Source organism: Oncorhynchus kisutch, linkage group LG20 (genome assembly GCF_002021735.2).
Source record: "Oncorhynchus kisutch isolate 150728-3 linkage group LG20, Okis_V2, whole genome shotgun sequence".
Classification (NCBI taxonomy): Eukaryota; Metazoa; Chordata; class Actinopteri; order Salmoniformes; family Salmonidae; genus Oncorhynchus; species Oncorhynchus kisutch.
The window spans coordinates 40,360,197-40,385,953 of NC_034193.2; the positions used below are offsets into that span (position 1 = coordinate 40,360,197).

A 25,757-nucleotide genomic window follows, 5' to 3' on the forward strand; every position below is an offset into this window, starting at 1 on the left:
GCAGGGACTGGGTGTGAATGGCGCCACTGACGGAAAGAACTACAATCCAAGTTAATTGCACTCACCTGGTGTCCCAAGTATGAATTAGTCTCCTATTAGGAGAGGATGAAAACCAGAAGTGTTTCGGCCCTCCAGGACAGACATTGAACAGCCCTTCTATAGAGCATAGGGGTAGTATATGGTCAGTATTTTGTGTGTTTTTCCCTCAATTGATTTACAGAGGTTTATGTTCAGCCTTAAAATAAATTGTTTACCTGTGGATTGTCCCATAGGCAAAAGGAGAGCAATGCTATACTTTTTTTTTTGTATGAATGAAAATATTTGAATGTGATGTCTCCCATCAGTATCATGTTCCCCCATTGTAAATCCCATCCAAATAAAGGCCTGGGACATGTTCAGTTGTGCACACAATGGAAAAAAAAATTGGAACAGAAAACCAAAACATTTTATTTCATAAGTCCAGGTATGGTGCTTTTCCATTTTGACTTACCCCAACACCAATGTTTTATGTTAAAGGGAAACGTGAGGATTTTGGCAATCTACTATCCCCAGAGTCACAGGAACTCATGCCTACCATTTTTATGTCTGCGTGTAGTTTGAAGGGAGTTGCTAACCATTGATACCGCAATTACTAACTAGCGTTAGCGCAATGACTGGAGGTCTATGGGTAGCAGATACCCACAGACCTTGTCATTGCACTAACACTAGTTAGCATTTTCTCGTGAAACTACCTGTAGCTTCCATCATATTGGACACAGAGAAAATTGTATCCACAAGTTCATGTGACTGGGAAAGTAGATAAAGGGCCTCATTGCCAAAATCCTGATGTGTCCCTTTAATGTAAGCTCTAGTGTTTTGTCCATCAGGTGTGTGACACTAAAGACTTGTGGCAAGCAGAATCACAAACCTCTGCATCATTCAAGACTGTTGCTTTTTGAGGTGTAAAAGTTCAGAGTTAACCATCTTTGTAAATTCAAGCTAAAAAAGTACCCAGTTCCTTGGCTCCAAGTCAGAGCATGTCCGTCGGAGCAATGGCCCAGTGAGACACGGGTGCCGGCCCACGTAGATCGAAAAATAGATTTACCCCAGTGTTTTACCCAAAAACATACCAGTGGGAATGCGCCAGTAGTTTCTTCCTTCCGGTTTTGTTTTGTTTGGTTCCTAATGAACATGACCCTGGATGAGACCCTTGCTGAATATTGTTTAGGGTATTGCTTTCCAAAGGGTACACACTCATTGAAATATCAGACGGGGGATTAAAATAAAACAATGATTTACGCCATGAAAAACCCTGAAATGTATTCTTTCATTTAATTCAAAATAAATACTACCACGGCATTGCAAGTTCACTATTGGTTTCTTGCCCTAATGTTTTGGTAAGAAAACAAACAAGCAAACAATCCAAAAAACAATTGGATAAAAAACAGACTTTAGTAATGCATCCAACAATATCATCCTTCAGCGGCTTAAAGAGAGGTGCCTTTTTGACTCTGAACAAGACTGGGTAACACTGCCTAGAATGACACAAACATAAATAAATCTAGTACTATGGTACAAAAAAGGAAGGAAATGATAACGACCTGATGTAACCACATATCACTGCAGAATTGACCATGGTCCCACTTGAACGGGTAAAAGAAAACATTACAGTGGGTGTCAATTTATTTGACCAACAGCGAAAAAGGGTCTCGTCTCCATGGAAACCTCTCCTGGAAAGACAGGTCGAGGCGACGCTGACACCAGTCACAAAATGGGAGCGTCCAGTCAGTCTAACGTTGTAGTTTACGTTGTTTTAACCCAAAACGTCATTCTCAGTCTTCCTTTTCCTCCGGTCTTGGTTCTCCTCAGCAAGCTTGAAGTACAGTCACACACAAAAGTTCATGTCTGGCCAAGATGCCACTAAGAACAAAAAAAGGCATTGCATATTTACATCAAAAAACGTGGGGGAACTGCTTTCCTTTTCTCGCTCCATTCTCACAGTCCTCATCATATCATCATACACAAGTATATTCATGGCTCAGTTACATGTGATCTGTGACCCGACATGGTTAGTGATTATTGATGCCTTCCGCCCACCTTGTCACTTTGGGAAGATTGATGGGGCGCTTCATTTTTTTTTTTTACAGATACATATTTCATAGTCTGTCACAAGCCATATCAGCAGAGCTCAGAGCTGGCTCTGATGTTAGAGAGTGTGTGTGAGCATGTGTGTTATGACAGCATAAGGTGGACCTGTATGAGCCACATTCCTTGTGTAAACATCTATACCACTATTTTTTCTATAGCTATGAAAATAAGTTATTAATCAAATGACTGTGGAAAAAGACGCAAAAAAGGCTTGTATATATATTCATAGTAGCTTTTCCCTGATGGGTGTGTAAAGCTAAACTGGTAGCTGAGTTGAATGCGGTTGTGCTCTGTGTTGCCTGAGTGAACCGTGCAGTATCTGGCAGTTTAGTGTTTCTGTCAAACAATAACCAAGTAGAAATCTCTGGCAGAAAATGAAAAGGTCAAAAAGGATGAAAAGTAATAACACTGACAATGAAATTGGAATGAAAGAAACGGTCAGTTCTGTCTTTTTTGTTGTTTTTAGCAGATAGTGACTCTCGTTGCCATGGGATTGGAGAATGTGCACCGCCATGGCATTGTATATGAGAAAAATAATTGTTTGAATGAACCACGAGCCCCCCGACCTAAACCCTGTCTGTATGATACGAAACATCTGCACACATAAGGCAACATTTTTGGTTTTGTTCCCTAGAACGGCTCTTCCAAACCAAGTGCAAAAAAGTTCAAACTAAAATTTTAAAAAGACAAAGAACGTAACAGGTCGACAACCTAATATTGACGGATAAAAATAAATAACAAAAACATTGCCTTCTGCAGTATATAGCGTTGAAAATGTAAGATACTTTTTTTTTGTGGAGAGACCAGCTTGAGTCTATCCCACTGTGCAAAACCCCTTTTACAGTCCCTAAAAAGACAACTTCTCCCAGTCTGCACTCGAATACAGAGAAGGAGAAAAGAGGGGAGACTTTTCCTAAAATGGCTACGTGTTTTCCTTGAAACGGACGCACGACGGGGGGGGGGGCAATACTGGCTGGCTGGCTGGCAATGACCTTCACTCTCGTCCGCTGGCCGAATATGAGAATTGTGGGAAATGAGGCCTCCGTTCGCTGTCACCCTCACCCATCCCGTCTTCATCGTCTGTAGAAAGAGACAGAGACAGGGAGAGAGGGGTGTGAGAAAGACAGGTAGGTCTGGGCTCAATAACAAACTATAACCTGCATGAGTTAAGTGTCATTACTTAAGTCTCTCACCATTGCCGCTTGCTATAGACCACCCTCTGCCCCCAGCTTTGCCCTGGACACCATATGTGAATTGATTGCCCCCCATCCATCTTTAGAGCTCGTGCTGCTAGGTAACCTAAACTGGGACATGCTTAACACCCCGGACATCCTACAATCTAAGCTTGATGCCCTCAATCTCACACAAATTATCAATGAGCCTACCAGGTACAACCCCAAATCCATAAACACAGGCACACTCATAGATATCATCCTAACCAACCTACCCTCCAAATACACCTCTGCTATTTTCAACCAAGATCTCAGTGATCACTGCCTCATTGCTTGCATCCGTAATGGGTCTGCGATCAAATGACCACCCCTCATCACTGTCAAACGCTCCCTAAAACACTTCAGCGAGCAGGCCATTCTAATCGACTTGGCCCGGGTATCCTGGAAGGATATTGTCCTCATCCCGTCAGTAGAAGATGCCTGGTTATTCTTTAAAAGTGCCTTCCTAGGCCTCCCGGGTGGCGCAGTGGTTAAAGGCACTGTACTGCAGCTGGGTTCGCGCCCAGGCTCTGTCGTAACCGGCCGCGACCGGGAGGTCCGTGGGGCGACGCACAATTGGCCTAGCGTCGTCCGGGTTAGGGAGGGCTTGGTCGGTAGGGATGTCCTTGTCTCATCACGCACCAGCGACTCCTGTGGCAGGCCGGGCGCAGTGCGCGCTAACCAAGGTTGCCAGGTGCACGGTGTACCCTCCGACACATTGGTGCAGCTGGCTTCCGGGTTGGATGCGCGCTGTGTTAAGAAGCAGTATGGCTGGTTGGGTTGTGTATCGGAGGACGCATGACTTTCAACCTTCGTCTCTCCCGAGCCCCTACGGGAGTTGTAGCGATGAGACAAGATAGTAGCTACTACAACAATTGGATACCAATTGGGGAGAAAAAGGGGTAAAATTCAACAACAAAAAATAAAAAATAAATACAAATAAGTGCCTTCCTCACCATCTTAAATAAGCATGCTCCATTCAAAAAATGTCGAACCAGGAACAGACATAGCCCTGGTTCTCTCCAGACCTGACTGCCCTTGACCAGCACAAAAACATTCTGTGGCGTACTGCATTAGCATCGAATAGCCCCCGTGACATGCAACTTTTCAGCGAAGTTAGGAACCAATATACACAGGCAGTTAGGAAATTTGTATCCTGTAGCACAAACTCCCAAAAGTTCTGGGACACTGTAAAATCCATGGAGAATAAGAGCATCTCCTCCCAGATGCCCACTGCACTGAGGCTAGGAAACACTGTAACCACCGATAAATCTTCTATTATTGAGAATTTCAATAAGCATTTTTCTACGGCTGGCCATGCTTTCCACCTGGCTACCCCTACCCCAGTCAACAGCAACTCGCCTATGCCTCCCCCATTTCTCCTTCACCCAAATCCAGATAGCTGATGTTCTGAAAGAGCTGCAAAATCTGTACCCCTACAAATCAGCCAGGCTAGACAATCTGGACCCTCTCTTTCTAAAATGATCTGCCAAAATTGTTGCAACCCCTTTTACTAGCCTGTTCAACCTCTCTTTCGTATCGTCTGAGATTCCCAAAGATTGGAAAGCTGCCACAGACCTATATCTATCCTACCCTGCCTTTCTAAGGTCTTTGAAAGGCAAGTTAACAAACAGATTACCAACCATTTCGAATCCCACCGTACCTCCGCTATGCAATCTGGTTTCAGAGCTGGTCATGGGTGCACCTCAGCCACGCTCAAGGTCCTAAACGATATAACTGCCATCAATAAGAGACAATACTGTGCAGCCGTATTCATCGACCTGGCCAAGGCTTTCGACTCTGTCAATCACCAAATTCTTATCGGCAGACTCAACAGCCTTGGTTTCTCAAATGATTGCCTCGACCTGGTTCACCAACTACTTCTCAGACAGAGTTCAGTGTGTCAAATCGGAGGGCCTGTTGTCCGGACCTCTGGCAGTCTCTATGGCGGTGCCACAGGGTTCAATTCTCAGGCCGACTCTCTTCTCTGTATACATCAATGATGTCGCTCTTGCTGCTGGTGATTCTCTGATCCACCTCTATGCAGACGACACCATTCTGTATACCTCTGGCCCTTCTTTGGACACTGTGTTAACCTCCAGAAAAGCTTCAATGCCATACAACTCTCCTTCCGTGGCCTCCAACGGCTCTTAAATGCAAGTAAAACTAAACGCATCCTCTTCAACCGATCACTGCCCGCACCCTCCCGCCCGTCCAGCATCACTACTCTGGACAGTTCTGACTTAGAATATGTGGACAACTACAAATACATAGGTGTCTGGTTAGACTGTAAACTCTCCTTCCAGACTCACATTAAACATCTCCAATCCAAAATTAAATCTAGAATCAGCTTCCTATTTCGCAACAAAGCACCCTTCACTCATGCTGCCAAACATACCCTTGTTAAACTGACCATCCTACCGATCCTCGACTTCGGCAATGTAATTTCCAAAATAGCCTCCAACACTCTACTCAACAAATTGGATGCAGTCTATCACAGTGCCATCCGTTTTGTCACCAAAGCCCCATATACTACCCATCACTGTGACCTGTACGCTCTCGATGGCTGGCCCTCGCTTCATATTCATCGCCAAACCCACTGGCTCCAGGTCATTGACAAGTCTCTGCTAGGTAAAGCCCCGCCTTATCTCAGCTAACTGGTCACCATAGCAGCACCCACCCACAGCACGCGCTCCAGCTGGTCACCCCCAAAGCCAATTCTTCCTTTGGCTGCCTTTCCTTCCAGTTCTCAGCTGCCAATGACTGGAACGAACAGCAAAAATCACTGAAGCTGGAGACTCATATCTCCCTCACTAGCTTTAAGCACAAGCTGTCAGAGCAGCTCACAGATCACTGCACATAGCCCATCTGTAAATAGCCCATCCAACTACCTCATCCCCATAATGTATTTATTCATTTATCTTGCTCCTTTGCACCCCAGTATCTCTACTTGCACATTCATCTTCTGCACATCTACCATTCCAGTGTTTAATTGCTATATTGCAATTACTTCGCCACCATGGCCTATTTATTGCCTTTACCTCCCTTATCCTATCTCATTTGCACACACTGTATATATACTTTTTTATACTGTATTATTGACTATGTTTGTTTATTCCATGTGTAAATCTGTGTTGTTGTATGTGTCGAACTGCTTTGCTTTATCATGGCCAGGTCGCAGTTGTAAATGAGACTAGCCTACCTGGTTAAATAAATGTGAAATTAAAAATAAATACAAATCTTAAGGTCACTTGAGTAACAGTGTTACCTTAGAATAATCACTAAATAAAAGCCAGTACCACAGCACAACACCCCCAACAATTCAACAGACTAATCATCCTATGGCAGAGTCTATGGCAGGAAACCCCTATTCCAAAGAAGTGGGCCGAACCGTGCAGAGGGATCCGATGGACACTTACATTTCTCCGGGGGAGTGATGGTGATCGTCTGTGCCGTGAACTCCTCATCGAAATACCGGGTGTCTGTCTCTGACGAGACCTGTGGCATGAAGGGGGGGACCAACTGTAGGGGAGAGAGAGGGGACACCGTTGTCACATGTAATATATAATTGATATGCCATTTAGCAGACGCTTTTATCCAAAGCCACTTACAGTAGTTTGTGGATACATTTTTGTATCGGTGGCCTGAGGAGTCAAACCCAAGATCTTGACATCATGCTTTATCAACTGAGCCACACAGGACCACAGTGACATGTGACACACTGATGTCTGTGGCTTGTGTGTGACGTCAATATTTGCATATTTGACTGGAAAAATGCTAGTCATTTTCACCTGCGTGGAATATTCCGAATTCATTCAGAAGTCGGTGGGAGGGCAGAGAACTGGTTTAATGAAATCCTAAGTGATCAGGTGTAGAAGAGGAGACTCACCTTTTTGTCGTAGACGTCTTGCCAGTCTATAGCCACAAAGAAACTGTGGCGCATTATCTCCTTCGCATCGTCTGGACCGCCACCGAGTCTGTCGTAAATAAAGAAAAGTACAAATGTGAACACTTTCTAGAAACCTGTCAAGAAACAAGACAGCATGAGCTAGATGCAAATCCTGGAATAACATCAAGGGGTGAATGAGAGAATGTTCTCCCTTGGGTTTACCACTAACCTAGCTGCCTCTCAAGCTTTTAGTGACAAAATGGCTTTGTAGCAGAACAATAAACAAATGCAAAATTGTGATGAGCTAGTATTTCATAAAGCAGGATCAATGAGTGAGCCAGTAACTCCTATACAAAAAAGACTACATGATGGGAAGTTACAGTTGAGGGCTGGTTAGCTGATTAGCATGAGTCAATAATCCACTTCAAGTTGATCTGTTACGAAGAAGGAAATGTGTTGTGTCAAAACTATTTGGCAGCTTCGTATAATCCCCCACTGGAGACTTGGTGTGTGTGTGTGTGTGTGTGTTCGTTCGTCTGTCTGCATACCTGTGCCTCTGTGTGTACATCTCTCTTGCTTCAATGCATGCATGTCTGTCTGTGTGTGTGCCCGAGCGTCTGTTTCTATCTCTCTGTACCGTTTGTTGGGGTCCTTGATGAGCAGGCCGGAGAGCAGGGACTTGGAGTCGGAGGAGAGCGTGCGTGGAAACTTGATCTCCTCCATGAGGATCAGCTCAAACAGCTTCTCGTGGTCCTGGTTGTAGAAGGGCAGCCGACCGCACATCATCTCATACATGACCACGCCCAGACCCCACCAGTCCACCGCCCGGCCGTAGTCATTGTCCTCCAGCACCTAGCATAGGGACATCATGACATAATACAGTATGTTTTACCCACTTCATATGTATATACTGCATTCAATTTTGACCGATTAATTAGGGCCGATTTCAAGTTAAGTTTTTTTGCATGCCAATTACATTGCATTCCACGAGGAAACTGCGTGGCAGGCTGACCACCTGTTACGCAAGTGCAGCAAGGAGCAAAGTAAACAATCAATCTTCACATAATCACTAGTTAACTACACATGGTTAATGATATTACTAGGTTAACAAGGTTGTCCAGCGTTGCATATAATCAATGCGGTACCTGTTAATTTGTCATCGAATCACAGCCTACTTCGCCAAACGGGTGATGATTTAACAAAAGCACAACCTTTGCACAAATGTACCTAACCATAAACATCAATACACAGAAGTATATTTTTTTAAACCTGCATATTTAGTTAAAAGACATTCATGTTAACAGGCAATATTAAACTATGGATATTGTGTCACTTCTCTTGCATTCATTGCACGTAGAGTCAGGGTATATGCAACAGTTTGGGCCGCCTGGCTCATTGCGAACTAATTTGCCAGAATTTTACGTAATTATGACATAACACTGAAGGTTGTACAATGTAACAGCAATATTTAGACTTAGGGTTGCCACCCGTTCGATAAAATACGTAACGGTTCCGTAATTCACTGAAAGAATAAACGGAATATACGGATTTGACCGTATTAATGACATTAGGCTCGTATTTCTGTGTGTTTATTATATTATAATTAAGTCTAAGATTTGATGAAGCATGCTGACTGAGCGGTGGTAGGCAGCAGCAGGCTCGTAAGCATTCAATCTAACAGCACTTTCCTGTGTTTGCCAGCAGCTCTTCGTGTAACCGATGTGAAATGGCTAGCTAGTTAGCGGTGGTGCGCGCTAATAGCGTTTCAATCGGTGACGTCACTCGCTCTGAGACCTTGAAGTAGTGGTTCCCCTTGCTCTGCATGGGCCGCGGCTTTTGTGGCGCGATGGGTAACGATGCTTCTTGGGTGTCAGTTGTCTATGTGTGCAGAGGGTCCCTGGTTCAAGCCCAGGTAGGGGTGAGGAGAGGGACGGAAGCTATACTGTTACATTCGCAATGCTTGAAGCACTTCAAGCCTATCAACTGTTCAGGAGTCTTATGGCTTGGGGGGATAAAACAACTGTTGAGAAGCCTTTTTGTCCTAGACTTGGCACTCCGGTACCGCTTGCCATGTGGTAGTAGAGAGAACAGTCTATCACTGGGGTGACTGGGGTCTTTGACAATTTTTAGGGCCTTCCTCTGACACCGGTGTAGAGGTCCTAGATGGCATGCAGCTTAGCCCCAGTGATGTACTGGGCCGTACGCACTACCCTCTGTAGTGCCTTGCGGTCAGAGGCTGAGCAATTGCAGCTGTAGAACCCTTTTAGGATCTCAGGACCCATGCCAAATCTTTTTAGTTTGTTTGGACCATTCTAGTTTGTTGTTGATGTGGACACCAAGGAACTTGAAGCTCTCAACCTGCTCCACTACAGTCTCGTCGATGAGAATGCGGGCGTGCTCGGTCCTCCTTTTCCTGTAGTCCACAATCATCTCCTTAGTCTTGGTTATGTTGAGGGATAGGTTGTTATTCTGGTACCACCCGGCCAGGTCTCTGACTTCCTCCCTATATGCTGTCTCGTCGTTGTCGGTGATCAGGCCTACCACTGTTGTGTCGTCTGCAAACTTAATGATGGTGTTGGAGTCGTGCCTGGCCATGCAGTCGTGGGTGAACAGGGAGTACAGGAGGAGACTGAGCACACACCCCTGGGGAGCTCCAGTGTTGAGGATCAGCGTGTGTTGTTACCTACCCTTACCACCTGGGGGCGGCCCGTCAGGAATTCCAGGATCCAGTAGCAGAGGGAGGTGTTTAGTCCCAGGATCCTTAGCTTAGTGATGAGCTTTGAAGGTACTATGGTGTTGAATGCTGAGCTGTAGTCAATGAATAGCATTCTCACATAAGTGTTCCTTTTGTCCACGTGGGAAAGGGCAGTGTGGAGTGCAATAGAGATTGCATCGTCTGTGGATCTGTTTTGGCGGTATGCAAACTGGAGTAGGTCTGGGGTTTCTGGGATAATTGTGTTGATGTGAGCCATTACCAACCTTTCAAAGCACTTCATGTCTACGGACGTGAGTGCTACGGGTCTGTAGTCTTTAGGCAGATTGCCTTTCTGTTCTTGTGCACAGGGACAATGGTGGTCTGCTTGAAACATGTTGGTATTACAGACTCAATCAGGGACATGTTGAAAATGTCAGTGAAGACACCTGCCAGTTGGTCAGCACGTGCCCGGAGCACAAGTCCTGGTAATCCGTCTGGCCCCTCAGCCTTGTGTATGTTGACCTGTTTAAAGGTCTTACTCACTTTGGCTACGGAGAGCGTGATCACACAGTCATCTGGAACAGCTGATGCGCTCATGCATGCCTCAGTGTTGCTTGCCTCGAAGTGATTTAGCTCATCTGGTAGGCTCGTGTCACTGGGCAGCTCACGGCTGTGCTTCCCTTTGTAGTCTGTAATAGTTTGCAAGCCCTGCCACACCCGAAGAGCGTCGGAGCCGGTGTAGTATGATTCAATCTTAGCCCTGTATTGACGCTTTGCCTGTTTGATGGTTCATCGCAGGGCATACCATGATTTCTTTTAAGCTTCCGGGTTAGAGTCCCGCAACTTGAAAGCGGCAGCTCTACCCTTTAGCTCAGTGCAAATGTTGCCTGTAATCCATGGCTTCTAGTTGGGGTGTGTACGTACAGTCACTGTGGGGACAACGTCCTCGATGCACTTATTGATAAAGCCAGTGACTGATGTGGTGTACTCCTCAATGCCATCGGAAGAATCCCAGAACATGTTCCAGTCTGTGATAGCAAAACACTCCTGTAGTTTAGCATCTGCTTCATCTAACCACTTTTTTATAGATCGAGTCACTGGTGCTTCCTGCTTTAATTTTTGCTTGTAAGCAGGAATCAGGGGGATAGAGTTGTGGTCAGATTTAATAAATTGAGGGCGAGGGAGAGCTTTGTACGCGTCTCTGTGTGTGGAGTACAGGTGATCTAGAATTTGTTTCCCTCTGGTTGCACATTTAAAATGTTGATGGGAATTTGGTAGAACTGATTGAAGTTTCCCTGCATTAATGTCTCCGGCCACTAGGTGAGTTGTTTCCTGTTTGCTTATTTCCTTATACAGCTGACAGAGTGCGGTCTTAGTGCCAGTCTGTGGTGGTAAATAAACAGCCACGAAAAGTATAGCTGAAAACTCTCTAGACAAGTAGTGTGGCCTACAATTTCTCATAATATACTCTACTTCAGGCAAGCAACATCTAGAGACTTCCTTAGATTTCGCGCACCAGCTGTTGTTTACAAATATGCACAGACCGTCCCCCCCTCGACTTACCGGAGTGTGCTGTACTATCTTGCCAGTGCAGCTTGTATCCCGCTAACTGAATATCCATGTCATTCAGCCACGTTTCCGTGAAACATAGGATATTACAGTTGATGTCCCGTAGGTAGGATATTCGTGATTGTACCTCGTCTAGTTTATTGTCCAATGATTGCACTTTGGCGAATAGTATTGACGGTAATGGCAGCTTTCTCACTCGCCTTTTCTGGGTCCTGACCAGGCACCTGCGTCGCTTCCTCTTGAAAATAACGGGGATGTCGGCCTGGTTGGGTGTTTGAAGAATGTCTTGTGCGTCTTGTTTGTTGAAGAAACAATCAGTGATCACTGTCCTGATATCCAGAAGCTCTTTTTTCCCGTAAGATACGGTTGCACACACATTATGTACAAAATCATTTACAAACAACGCGAAAAAAAACACAATAGCACAATTGGTTGGGCGGCCGTAAAACTGCTGCCATTTCTTCCGGCGCCATGTTCAGTTTTTCTCAGTTGTTGAATATCATATTCATACAAATATTTATACATGTTAAGTTTGCTGAAAATAAACGCAGTTGACAGTGAGAGGATGATTATTTTTGTACTGAGTTTATTTATCCGATATTGATCAGAGTTACCTTGTCCTATGGATATCTACACAGTTATCAAATTGGCAAGGTGGTATAAGCCTACACGAAACACAGACCTTATTTGAAGTCAATCTAAAAATGTCCTGTGAAATAAATGAATGAAGGAACCGCTTTCAGATTTTGCTGGAAGGTGTCATGGAGATTATGACTCTGGTAGTCAATTCTTACCATGCCCATGATTAAAATAGGATTTCCTGCATATAGAAATGACAGTTTTTGTTTTCAACATTCATCACAGGTAACTCTATTTTTATTATTCAAACAGTTGAGAGTATTTGTGTCTCCTAAGCAGACTCTTCAGTATCATTGTCACTTCAGAGAGCTCTGTGTGTATGTGTGTGTACACAAATATATAAATTTTACAGATGGCAGAGAAAAGCAGAGCACCACTGTGGGACTATTACATTGAATTGGCACCAGGGAAAGCAAGGTGTCTTATTTGTGATGAAGATGTAAGCATGGGGTCAGCAACTGTTAAATCAAAAAATACCACCAACCTGTGGAATCACCTTAAAAATCCCCCATAAAAATCCCCCATCCAAAAGCCCATAAGGAAGCAAATTATGAAAAAAAAGCAAACGCAAATTCTTCACAAGGAAAAAGTGATACAGACAAGTCACATACAGACATCGCAGGCTAAAATCTTACAACTTTTTAATAAAAAATCAAAATGGCAGGACAAAGACCCAAGGGCCAGGAAGATGGATGCAATTATTGAGATGATTGCCATTGACAACCAGCCATTCACAGTGGTGTCTGACGTTGGTTTACAGCGGCTGATTACTCTTGCTGAACCCCGGTACAGGATCAAAATATAAATGATTTCGCACCGAAATGCTAGATAAAACACATGAAAGAGTTGTGATGAAAGTGAAGAATCTGGTGGCACCAGTGGACGCTCCACACATGGCATTCACAACTGACTGCTGGTCAGGCACTACAGAGTCCCTGATGCGTCCTACTGGACATTTCTTTGACAATGTCTGGACAAGAAAGCAGGTTGTGCTGAATGTCAAGACTATGAATGGATCACAGATAGGAAACTACGTCAGAGAGATGTTTTTGACCATGTTGGAATACTGGGAAATCCACACAGAACGTGTAGTGCTGGTCCTCAGGGACAGTGGGGCAAACATGGTGAAAGGTATGAGACTGGCAGAGCTTCCAGACTTCAGCTACAGTGCACACACCCTACAGCTTGTAATCAATGATGGCCTGTCCAGTCAGAGAGCTGTGCTAGACATTATTGCCATGTTGAAGAGCTGTGCAACTCTCTTCGACCACTCTGTACTGGCCAAACAGAGGCTGAGGGCCATTCAGGAAGAGCTTGGCCTTCCCAAACACAGCATCATCCAAGCAGTTCAAACTCGCTGGAACTCCACACTACACATGTTGCAGAGGATGTTTGAACAGAGGCGTGCACTGAATGAGTATGCAGGCGAATACGGACACATCAGCAGTTTGTCTGCTGCACAGTGGGACATTGTCTCAAACCTAAAGTTCCCTGGTGCTGGAAACTGTCCTGGATCCACGTTACAAGAGCTATGCCTTCACCTCAGGGACAGCACAGTGGCTGAAGGAGGAGTCTGACCTACTAAGGAAACCAAATCAAAGAGCCACAGCAGATGGAACAAGTGAAGAGGATGACCCAGATCCAGGCGCAAAAAGGCTGAATCTGGGTAGATCAGTCTGGTGGACAACCTCTACGCTAGAATCCTCGGAAAGCTAAGAGGGCAGGGATGAAGTTTTGAAATTGAGTTGGAGTGGTAACCCACAGCGCCTGTCATTGACAGAAAGAGCGGCTTGCCTTTTGAGTGGTGGAAGCAGAATGAGGACAGACTTCAATCACTCGCTCCGTTGGCAAAGAAGTTTCTCTGTCCCCCACCTTCTTCGGTCCCAAGCCAGAGTGTTCAGTGAGGTGGGGATAATTTATGAGAAGCAGAGGAGCAGACTGACAGGGGACCATGCAGACAAGCTCTGCTCTTTGCACTACAACCTAAAACTTCTTAACTGAGAACATTAAAGACCCATGAAAGCTGGTGGTTCCTTTTAGCATATGTTTTGAGCTAGTAACTTAAACTTTAGCTTTTTTACATGGCACATATTGCACTTTTACTTTCTTGTCCAACACAGTTTTTTGCATTATTTAAACCAAATTGAACATGTTTCATTATTTGAGATTAAATGTATTTATTTATGTATTATATTAAGTTAAAATAAAAGTGTTCATTCAGTATTGTTGTAATTGTCATTATTACAATTAAATAAATACAAATCGGCACCTGCTTTTTTTGGTCCTCCAATAATCGGTATCGGCGTTGAAAAATCATAATCAGTCGACCTCTAATTCTAGTCAAGGCTCATCCTATATAACTACTGCACATTTATTGTCCATAATGTCTATACACACCACCATATACATATATATTTTGGACTGACATTGCTCGTTCTGATATTTCTTCTTTATTTTGTGTATTTCTGTGTATTGTTAGGTATTACCACACTGATGGAGTTAGGAACATAAGCATTTTGCTGCACCTGAAAATAACATTTGTAAAATGTGTACGTGACCAATAACATTCAATTTTATTTTATTAGTATGTGACTGTATCCTCTTGGCCCCCTTGGGAGCATACGGCATTCATAACGTTCTTCTCTACACCTGACTCTTTTCCGTGCAAGGGCTTTTGTCTCTTGGCAGTAGAGCTCTGCTTTACTCAGTACACTGATGTGGTTAGTATATTAGACACCTAGAATATTTCTTCCCATAAGAAAACATGGATAGATCTCACAACATGGCATTCTGGGTAGTGTAGTGTACATCAGTGTGAGCGCTGACCTCTGGAGCCAGGTACTCTGGCGTGCCGCAGAAGGTCTTCATGGTGGCCGTGTCGGTGATGCCCTCTTTGCAGAGGCCGAAGTCCGTGATCTTGACGTGCCCATCTTTATCCAGCATCAAGTTCTCCAGCTGCCAATGAGAATAAATATCATGTTATATGTTGAATATACGCCCCTATAATATACCCATCCTCAACAGAATGCTCTTTTTATATATTTTAAGACAAAATCTTCACTTTGTCTCCCATTGGACTTAGTTAGGATTGGAAGTAAGGATTCGCTTCTAAGAGAAGTCTACACATGGTGTTATGACAGATATTAGCCAAACTGTTGGACAGTCATTGCTATATGAATGAACGTACCTTCAGATCGCGGTACACTATCTTGGCAGAGTGAAGGTAGTCTAAAGCGGAGACGATCTCAGCTCCGTAGAATCGGGTGCGGTCCTCGGAAAACACTCGCTCTCTTGACAAATGGAAAAACAGCTGCGAGGAAAAATATGTATTTACACATCTGCATATAAAAAGATATAGTTCCATTCACTAATAGCTCTCTAATAGCTCTCTAAAAAACATGTTATGGGCCCGTATTCACAAATTGTCTCAGAGTAGGAGTGCTGATCTAAGATCAGTTTTGCATTATAAATCAGAATGAATAGGAGAGGGACTTCATCCTAGATCAGCATTCCTAATCTGAAACGGTCCCTGGAAATAATTATTTTGGCTCCTGGAAAGAATTCTGTATGGTGGAAGAGGAAGGTGCACCTGTCTCAGGGAATCCTCATCAACACACCTACAGTGTCTGTAAAAAAAAAAAAGTGCTAATCTTTCCCCAGGTATCTCAGGTAGCACAGGCATCTCTTACCTCTCCTCCGTTCACATACTCCATGACAAAGCACAACCGGTCCTTGGTCTGAAAGGAGTACTTCAGAGACTAGAGAAAAATAACAAGAGTTGCACCATCGTTGTTGTTTTGTTTCTTTACATCCACACAAACAGACGTTCAATTATCTTGTGAATTCATTTCTAATGACACGTGCAACAGTAGATCAGCTAAAATGTTTATTCAATCAGACTTTGCTTTTGACTGAGTCTGTGGATGCATCCCAAGTGGCACCCTATTCCCTATATAGTGCACTACTTTTGACCAGAGCCATATGGGTGCCATTTGAGACATGGCCTCCAAGTGAATAATACAGGCTTACAGTATAAAGTTTGCCTTCAAGTCTTTGCTAAACAATACTCACTGTTAGGAATGGATGCCGGGTGTTTTTCAACACTCTGCTTTCTGTGAGGGTGTGAGCAACTTCGTCCTGAGTTACAAGGAAAGAGAGGAAAATCCAGAAATGGGGGTAGAGAGAGAGGGAAAGAGAGTGGGAGAGAAAGACAGAATGTTAGGATGTAGAAGGTACAAGGCGCCAAATGGTGATATCTGGATCCATTCCAACAGGGCTCAGTTCTTTCTACCAGTGTTTCGACCGCCGGTCTGTGGGATGGTCCCAGACACTCATTTAGTCAGTTCTATAGTGTTAGTTTAGTTGAAATGTACTTCCAAGCAGGAAAAAACATAGTTCTAGTTTGCTGATGTACATATTACCTCTACTAACCTGTACCCCAGAACATTGACTCTGTACCGGTACCTCCTGTATATAGCCTCGCTACTGTTATTTTACTGCTGCTCTTGAATTATTTGTTACTTTTATTTTTTTAAATGTACTTATCTATTTTTTACTTAACACTTATTTTTCTTAAAACTGCATTGTTGGTTAAGGGCTCGTAAGTAAGCATTTCACTGTAAGGTCTGTTGTATTCGCCACATGTGACATAACATTTTATTTGGTTGATTTGATCCCTAGACTAAAAAAAGTTGAGAGAAACTGCTTTAAAAGCAGCCAGTACCTTGGCGATGATGACTTCTTTCTTCAGGATCTTCATGGCGTAATAAGTTCCGCTCGCCTTCTCCTTCACCAGAATGACTTTCCCAAAAGTGCCTTTTCCCAGTAGTTTCAGATAGTCAAAGTCATTCATTGTCTGTCAGAGAGAAGAGGAAAGTAGAGGAGAAAAGAAACGAGAAGAGGAGAAGCCTTCATTGAGATGAGAGAAACAATCTTGCTTGGTGTTTATGTGCCCATCTACCAATGTATGACCTGCGCTCAGTCCCCAGAGCGGCTCACCTTCCGTTTGTGTTGGCTGGTGGAGGTGTCCATCTCCTCCTCGTTGACCTCATTCTCGATCTGCGACGTGGGGCTGCACAGGATCCCCTCCTCCTCCTGCTTGGCCAGGGAGTCGGCCACCATCTGGATGGCCTCGGCCCACTCATCCCTGGAACCAACCAACAGCAGCTCACTTTAATACACTGCTTTACTGCGTGTGTGTGTGTGCGTGCGTGTATATGTGTGCTGAGGAAAGCACACATTTCAAAAAGTGCAGGGTACAAAATAAATGTCATGGAGAAATCTAGAGACATACCCCCATTCTGTCTGGATGCTCCTGTGGTTTGCTAAAACTAGTTACATCAAAACATGCAACTGCTGCTGTGGAAGTTTTATGCTTAGATTAACATGTTTTAGCAGCATCTAAACAGTGTATAGGTATTCTTCTTCAATTTTCAATAGCGTTTTCCCTAAAGGCGAGAGATGAGGATGCAAGGCTGTAGTAGAGGAAGAGGAGAGAGAGGAGGGAGTGAGAGAGAGGGTGACCCACCTCTCATCAGGCGTGTCCACGTGGAATGTCCTCTCAATAACCGTTGTCCACTGCAAACAGCGGATGATGAACGTGTTGGGCTTTGGCCGCTCTGTCTTCATCAGCTGACATTCTGAGGAGAGGGAGAAAGAGGGGGGAGAAATAGAGGGTGTGTCGGGAAGGAAAGAGAGGGAAGAAAGAGGGAGAGAGAGAGAGGAGGTGGGAGAGAGCAAGAAGGTAAAAATAAAATGAGTGGGGTGATGAACGAGTGATTGAATAAATCCTTCATACCATGGAGGTTGACAAAGCATCACAGAATAAACATTTGTCACTCACTACTGTTTCAGGAGATAACGGTGGCAACATAGTGTTGTACTATACTCAAGTAGCACTAATTTAACTAATCTAAATTGTATTAAATAGTGCCCCCCCCCCCCCCTATATTTTGCTAAAATACAATAAACTGAAATATAACATTTACATTATTGAAGCACCTTTGGCAACGATTACAGCCTCGAGTCTTCTTGAGTATGACGCTACAGGCTTGGCACATCTGTATTTGGGAAGTTTCTCCCATTCTTCTCTGCAGATCCTCTCAAGCTCTATCAGGTTGGATGGGGAGTGTCGCTGCAGAGATATTTTCAGGTCTCTCCAGAGATGCTCGATCGGGTCCAAGTCCGGGCTCTGGCTGGGCCACTCAAGGACATTCAGAGACCTATCCAGAATCCACTCCAGCGTTGTCTTGGCTGTGTGCTTAAGGTCGTTGTCCTGTTGCAAGTTGAACCTTCACCCCAGTCTGAGGTCCTGAGCGCTCTGGAATAGGATTTCATCAAGGATCTCTCTGTACTTTGCTCCATTCACTTTCCTTCTATCCTGACTAGTCTCCCAGTCCCTGCTGCTGAAAAACATCCCCACAGCATGATCCTGCCACCACGTTTCACCATAGGGATGGTGCCAGGTTTCCTCCAGGCTTGACACTTGGCATTCAGGCCAAAGAGTTCCATCTTGGTTTCATCAGACCAGATAATCTTGTTTCTCATGGTCTGAGTCTTTAGGTGCCTTTTGGCAAACTCCAAGCGGGCTGTCATGTGCTGTTTACTGAGGAGTGGCTTCCGTCTGGCCACTCTATCATAAAGGCCTGATTGGTGGACTGCTGCAGAGATGGTTGTCCTTCTGGAAGGTTCTCCTATCTCCACAGAGGAACTCTAGAGCTCTGTCAGAGTGACCATCAGGTTCTTGGTCACCTCCCTGACCAAGGCCCTTCTACCCGATTGATCAGTTTGGCAGGGCGGCAAGCTCTAGGAAGTCTTGGTGGTTCCAAATTTCTTCCAGTTAAGAATAATGGAGGCCACTGTTCTTGGGGACCTTCAATGCTGCAGAAATGTTTTGGTACCTGTCCTCAGATCTGTGCCTCCACACAATCCTGTCTCGAGGCTCTACGGACAATTCCTTCGACCTTATGGCTTGGTTTTTGCTCTGACATGCACGGTCAACTGTGGGACCTTATATAGACAGGTGTGTGCCTTTCCAAATCATGTCTATTCAATTGAATTTACCACAGGTTGACTACAATCAAGTTGTAGAAACATCTCAAGAATGATCAATGGAAACAGGATGCAACAGAGCTCAACTTCGAGTCTCATAGCAAAGGGTCTGAATGCTTATGTAAATAAGGTATCGTTTTTTTAAATGTTATAGATTTCCAAAGGATTTTAACAACCTGTTTTCACTTTGTCATTATGGGTTATTTTCTGTAGATTGCTGAGGATTTAAAAAAAATATTGAATCAAAAAAAAAAATCCCACATTTAAAATGTGGAAAAAGTCAAGGGGTCTGAATACCTTCCGAAGACACTGTATATTGTAATACAATATACCCAACACACTAAGAAGCGGTTTCCTGGGACAGATTAAACCTAGTCCTGGACTCAATCATTTTCAATTGAGATTCTCCATTGAGCTTGCTTTTTAGTCCAGGACTAGGCTTAATCTGTGTCTGAGAAACCGCCCCCAAATGGTTTAAAATGGGGACTGATAATGGCGAGGAGAACCTACTTGCCACAGAGAAGTTATTGAGAGGATAGGCCAGGTCTGCGTCCTGGGGTTTGTCTTTGTAGCCGATGAAGGATCCGTCTGTCTTCAGCAGGAAGTAGCGCGGCCTCCAGTTCTTTATGTACTCACCTGCAACAAGTCCAGCAGGGATTGGTTCATACTGGAAACTTAGCCTATCAGTTTTTATAGTTACTGACTGACTGGCTGGCTGGCTGTAGCAGTGGTCAGACCTTCACTGCATCCTAAATGGCACTCTTCTCTTTATAGTTCCAGGGCTATAGGCCCTGGACAAAAGTAGTGTATTATAAAAGGGAATGAGATGTCATCTGGGATGTACCCCTATGTACGGCTTTAAGGAAGTGCATTTTCATTTAACAGCATGGCAGGATGATTCATCATGGTTCAAGAAGGTTAATACATAATTAATTAATACGATGGTCCATGCTTGTGTTTGCTTGCAAGATCTCCATGCGGACCTTGTTGTAGAGGAGCTCCATTTTGCTAATAGCCTACATGGTATTATTTAACTTTTCTTTTACCACAAGAGACATTGTATACAAAAAATGCAGTAACCACTTTGTAATAACAATTTAATACAAGTATAAAACTCATTGTTTGCTACTAGTTTAACTCTAAACCACTAGCTACCCTTCAGTGTTTAGAAGACTAACTGGATTTTGTACCCAGCACAAAAGTGCCTGTAACAATTCAGTGGCTCCCGGGCTCTGAAAGGAAGGAACTGGGGAGTTAAGCCATCCTCCGAGAACTCAAATTTGTCTGTGGCAGTGTCACAGCCTGAGGCTGAATAAATAACCACACACACACTCCATGTGTTCAACCAGTCAACACAGCTTAAAATCATCCATACCACATGCTGTGCATACTAGCTATAAATCAGGGGTTGGAACCGGTTCAGGGAACAGATCCGAAAACTGGAAAATAACTAAATTAAACGAAAGTGATCTAAACTGTTCCGGAACAGAACCGTTATATTAAACTCATGGGAACCAGTTAATAACGTTATTTTATGTTCCGGGCATTTTTTTATGGTCCCACAAAAATCTCAGAAATTCAAAGACATTAAAAGTTCCTCCATAGAAGCTGCTTCTCTGTAGGTATAGTTCTGTGGGCCTAATTCAGATAATGCATGTCATAAGATGCCCAGCGCTTCAAGCCAAGCCTCCTCCATCTTCTCTCGCCTGAAAATTTTCAGTCGCATCTGCACCCTGCTCTATCCACACTGATTGGTGAAGTAATTTAATGCTGAACGAAATGTTTAAAAAAATCAAACGTTTTCAGTGGTTTAAAAAGGAACGATATAAAGAGTACGTTTTTGGTTCGAAATGGTTCAGAACTTTATTTTGTTGTCAGAACGGGGAAAAAATTGTTCTGTTCAGAACAAAACGATTGGAAAATAATTTTGGTTCCAACCCCTGGATATCATAATACAATATTCCATTGATTCCCTTCCCTGTTTGTTCCATGTTTATGTATATACAGGTATTTGGGGACCCGGGGGTGTTTGAAAAGGGGTGTTTGTTTTTGATGTGAACTGTGAAAAAACGAAACAAATTCCAAGACAGTAAACATCACCGATCATCAATCAATCAATCGACTCACCTCTCTTCTGAACCCAGCCTTCCTTGACAACGTTTTGGTCACTCATAGTGGCGTCACCTTGACCGTCAGCCCAGCGCTCAGATCCAAGGGGGTGGGGGGGGTTCAGCAGTCCTGACCTTGCTGTCTCTTTCTCTTCCTCACAGACACACACCCACTCTCCTCACTCCGTCTCTGTGTGTTGTCTCTCTCTCTCCCTTACTCCATCTTTTCCCCCAACTCCCTTTGCTCTCTCTCTTCTCCTTTCTGCTACCTCCTCGCCACTCGTTTTCCTCTCACTCTCTGTCTTTACTCCGCTAGCCGTCTCTCTCTCACACTACCTTTCTCTCCACGTCTTCCTTCGCTCTCTCTCGTAAGGCACTCCAGCGGTGACTCAGCCTGGAAGGAAGCAGGGGAGAGAGAAGGGGGGGGGGGGGGAAAGGTCCATGGATTGCTCCACACACACACTACATCCCCACCCCCTCTCGTTCCTTTACAAACACCTACGTGAGAACTGGGGTCATTGTTAAGACCCAGAATGCGCTTCCCGTCCCCTCCCACCGGCAGATTTGTCCACTTTCCTCCCTCTCTCTGCTCTTTGGCGGGCCAAATACTGCTTATACAGCGCCATTGACCAGATTTTCTAGAGTAGGCCTACATAATGCTTTTGACATACTGGCTGCTTTTCCCATTGATCTCCAATTGGGATTTGGAGTGATTGACTGAGGTCCGTGCTAATGATGTCATCATTGTAGCCAATAGCCAATATACTTAAATGTGACTAAATGTACGCAGTGAAAAGTAACTGAAGATCAATGCTTTTAGAGATATCAGACTGGCCAGGTTGGGATTCAAGTTATATACAGTACCTGTCAAAAGTTTGGACACGCCTACTCATTCCAGGGTTTTTCTTCATTTTGTATATTTTCTACATTGTAGAATAATAGTGAAGACATCAAAACTATGAGATAACACATGGAATCATCTAGTAACCAAAAAAGTGTTAAGCAAATCTAAAAATATTTTATATTTGAGGTTCTTCAAATAGCCACTCTTTGCACTGTTGACAGTTTTGCACACTCTTGGCATTCTCTCAACCAGCTTCATGAGGTAGTCACCTAGAATGCATTTCAATTAACAGGTGTGCCTTGTTAATTTGTGGAATTTATTAAATGTATTTTCTTCTTAACGTGTTTGAAACAATCAGTGTTGTGACAAGGTAGGGGTGGTATAAGGTAAAATACCAAGTCCATATTGTGGCAAGAACAGCTTAAATAAGCAAAAAGAAACGACAGTCCATCATTACTTTAAGACATGAAGGTTAGTAAATCTGGAACATTTCAAAATGTCTCTCAAGAGGACCGCCACAGGAAAGGAAGACCCAGAGTTACCTTTGCTGCAGAGTTCATTAGTTCGTTAGAGTTACCAGCCTCAGAAATTGCAGCCCAAATAAATGCTTCACAGAGTTCAAGTAACAGACACATCTCAACATCAACTGCTCATAGGAGACTGTGTGAATCAGGCCTTCATGGTCAAATTGCCACTACTAAAGGACATCAATAAGAAGAGACTTGTTTGGGCCAAGAAACATGAGCAATGGACATTCGACCGGTGGAAATCTGTCCTTTGGTCTGATGAGTCCAAATGTTTGATTTTTGGTTCCAACCAGTATGTCTTTGTGAGACGCAGAGCCAGTTGATCTCTGTATGTGTGGTTCGCACTGTGAAGCATGGAGGATGTGGTGTGCGGGTGCTTTGCTAGTGACACTATCAATGATTTATTTAGAACACTTAACCAGCATGGCTACCACAGCATTCTGCAGTGATATGCCATCCCATCTGGTTTGTGCTTAGTGGGACTATCATTTGTTTTTTTCAACAGGACAATGACCCAAAACACACCTACAGGCTGTGTAAGGGCTATTTGACCAAGAACGAGAGTGATGGAGTGCTGCACTAGATGACCTGGCCTCCACAATCACCTGACCTCAACCCAATTGAGATGGTTTGGGATGAGTTGGAGTGAAGGTAGAGGCCAACAAGTGCTCCGCATATGTGGAAACTCCTTCAAGACTGTTGGAAAAGCATTCTAGGTGAAGCTGGTTGAGAGAATGCCAAGTGTGCAAAGCTGTCATCATGGCAAAGGGTGGCTACTTTGAAGAATCTCAAATAAAAAATATATTTTGGATTTGTTTAACACTTGTTTTGGTTACTACATGATTCCATAGGTGTTATTTTGTAGGTTTGATGTCTTCACTATTAGAAAATAGTTTTAAAAAACTTCAAAGGGTATGTCAACTTTTGACTGGTACTGTATATCTTTCATTTAACCAGGTACATTGACTGAGAACACGTTATAATTTACAGCAACAACCTGGGGAATAGTTACAGGGGAGAGGAATAAGCCAATTGGAAGCTGGGAATGATTAGCTGGCCATGATGGTATGAGGGCCAGATTGGGAATTTAGACACTGGCGTTAAGACCCCTACTCATACATAAGTGCTATGAGATCTTTAGTGACCACAGAGAGTCAGGACACCCGTTTAACATCCCAGCCGAAAGACAGCACCTTACACAGGGCAAAGTCCCCAATCACTGACCAGGGGGAATGGGATAAAAAAAAAATTTGACCAGGGGAAAGTGTTCTTCCTACTGGCCCTCCAACACCACTTCCAGCAGCATCTGGTCTCCCATCCAGGGACCGACTTGAACCAACCCTGCTTAGCATTAGAGGTATGACAGTAGTGGGATGCAGGATGGTATGCTGCTGCTAGATCGAGGCTATTTGGTTCTTTTATTCCCATCAAAGCGCATATGTTGCTCAATCGAACAAAGTTTGTGTAGAGTTCTCAAGGCACACATTATCTAACAGTGTAGTAGATCAAAACATCTCAACTAAAAGCGGCAAAGTCTTGCGTGGTCCTAATACGCAGCCCTGACCTTGCCACAGTCTCTGACGTTGTTTGTGCATATCCTAATAGACAACTTAGAATAATCCATTGGTGCCAGAATAGACACAAGGTGGCCATAAAGGATGTGTACCTTTTTAATAAAAGGATTTAATTCTGGGTCCACAATCATATTCAAGTTCAGGAGCAGCTTCTGTGGTTAAATTCATGTCCTTTGTGGGGAGATAAAAATGTATTACCATTTAGGGTACAAGGGTGCCAAAATAGAGGCCAAACTGCCTGTGACAACCCATTAGTTTATTTTTGTTCAAAGTGAAGCACTTACTACCGTACTAGGAGGAAACTGTCTTACATGCAGTATAGTGTTTTGTTGTCAGAGATTGGACGCCTGTCAAAAGCGGCCGACTGATGTGAAAGACCTCTGGGATGGAAAATAAATGGAATCAATCCAATGACAACAAAAACAATGGCTGACATGACCAGACTTTCCATTTTAGAAGCCATTACAGGTCACATGTGCAAACCTTTTCCGCAATAATAGTCTCTGCCATCAATGTACAAGACATGGCTAGGCCTTGCACCGCATACAAAAATAAGCAAATATTGAAACAACAGCTTTTGTTTCAAGGGCGTGTGGTGTCATTTGCGCTTACATAATAACATCCGCCTGCCATATAACATTACACGCTTAATTATACAATAATAACAACAGACACTAAGTCATTACTGGGTAAGGGTGAGTTTTAAACAATGTTCACGTGCCCAGCAAACGGATAAAATGTCAAGTGATTGGGGGATAGAAATTGTAAATCGAGCTAACTAGCCACTGAACGCGGCTAACGAACGTAGTAAACGTTAGCTAGCTGACAGTGTCCTATTGACGTTGTACCTTTTTGTACAACTCCCTACATTTCTTCCTAGGTTGTTGGCGTTATATATATATATATATGGGAATATATATATATATCATATAAACATGTGGCGTTGTTTCAATAAACATATAATTTGTTTAGACTGCGCCGAAGCCAGGCAGTAACACCAACCCATCATTGTAGCTCACGCTTGAGAATGCCTGAGCCCTCCCGTTGCAGCATCCAAGCAGGATCACATCCCAAACGTGCAAATGACGTGCATTCATGCTAGCTAGCCCACTACAGGCTAACGGTTGTTCCCATCCATTTTACGTTGACAATATGCTTCCACAGGCCCAATAAAACATTGAACCCCAACCCCAGCGCCTCTTAAACCCTTTCTGATTTTCTTTTTATAATGAGTATTTCATTACATTTGACGTATTTTACCTGGCAAGTCGAATAATGATAGCCAGGGACACCCCCCCTTCGAGCGCTTGCGTGCTTCCAACGCAGCAAAATATTTGGAAAGAACAGTCAGTCAGTGATAAAAATTGAAGAAAAACCGGGATGTATCCATTGCTGCTGATGCTACGTCCAATTATAATGTCCGAAAATAATCATTTGTAGACAGAAATTGCGGCGACAGTCCTCCCGGCTCTGTGACTAGCTTCAGCAGCTGCCGCTTGGTCTAAGGAAATCTCGTGACGTCAC

General features: G+C 43.8%; 1 protein-coding gene across 1 annotated transcript; it reads right to left on the reverse strand.

The window, feature by feature from the left end:
* Positions 1-427: 427 nt before the first annotated feature.
* On the reverse strand, positions 428-25,757 carry LOC109865689 (RAC-gamma serine/threonine-protein kinase). Its single transcript, XM_020454065.2, has 14 exons — positions 25,494-25,757; positions 21,308-21,682; positions 19,691-19,816; positions 17,658-17,769; positions 17,129-17,276; positions 16,854-16,985; positions 16,202-16,267; positions 15,820-15,888; positions 15,318-15,440; positions 14,957-15,085; positions 7,865-8,079; positions 7,228-7,315; positions 6,758-6,860; positions 428-3,207 (listed from the first exon to the last, which is right to left on the reverse strand). Exons 2-14 carry the CDS (start codon positions 21,351-21,353, stop codon positions 3,122-3,124), a joined length of 1,443 nt encoding a protein of 480 aa, XP_020309654.1. The 5' UTR covers positions 21,354-21,682; positions 25,494-25,757; the 3' UTR covers positions 428-3,121.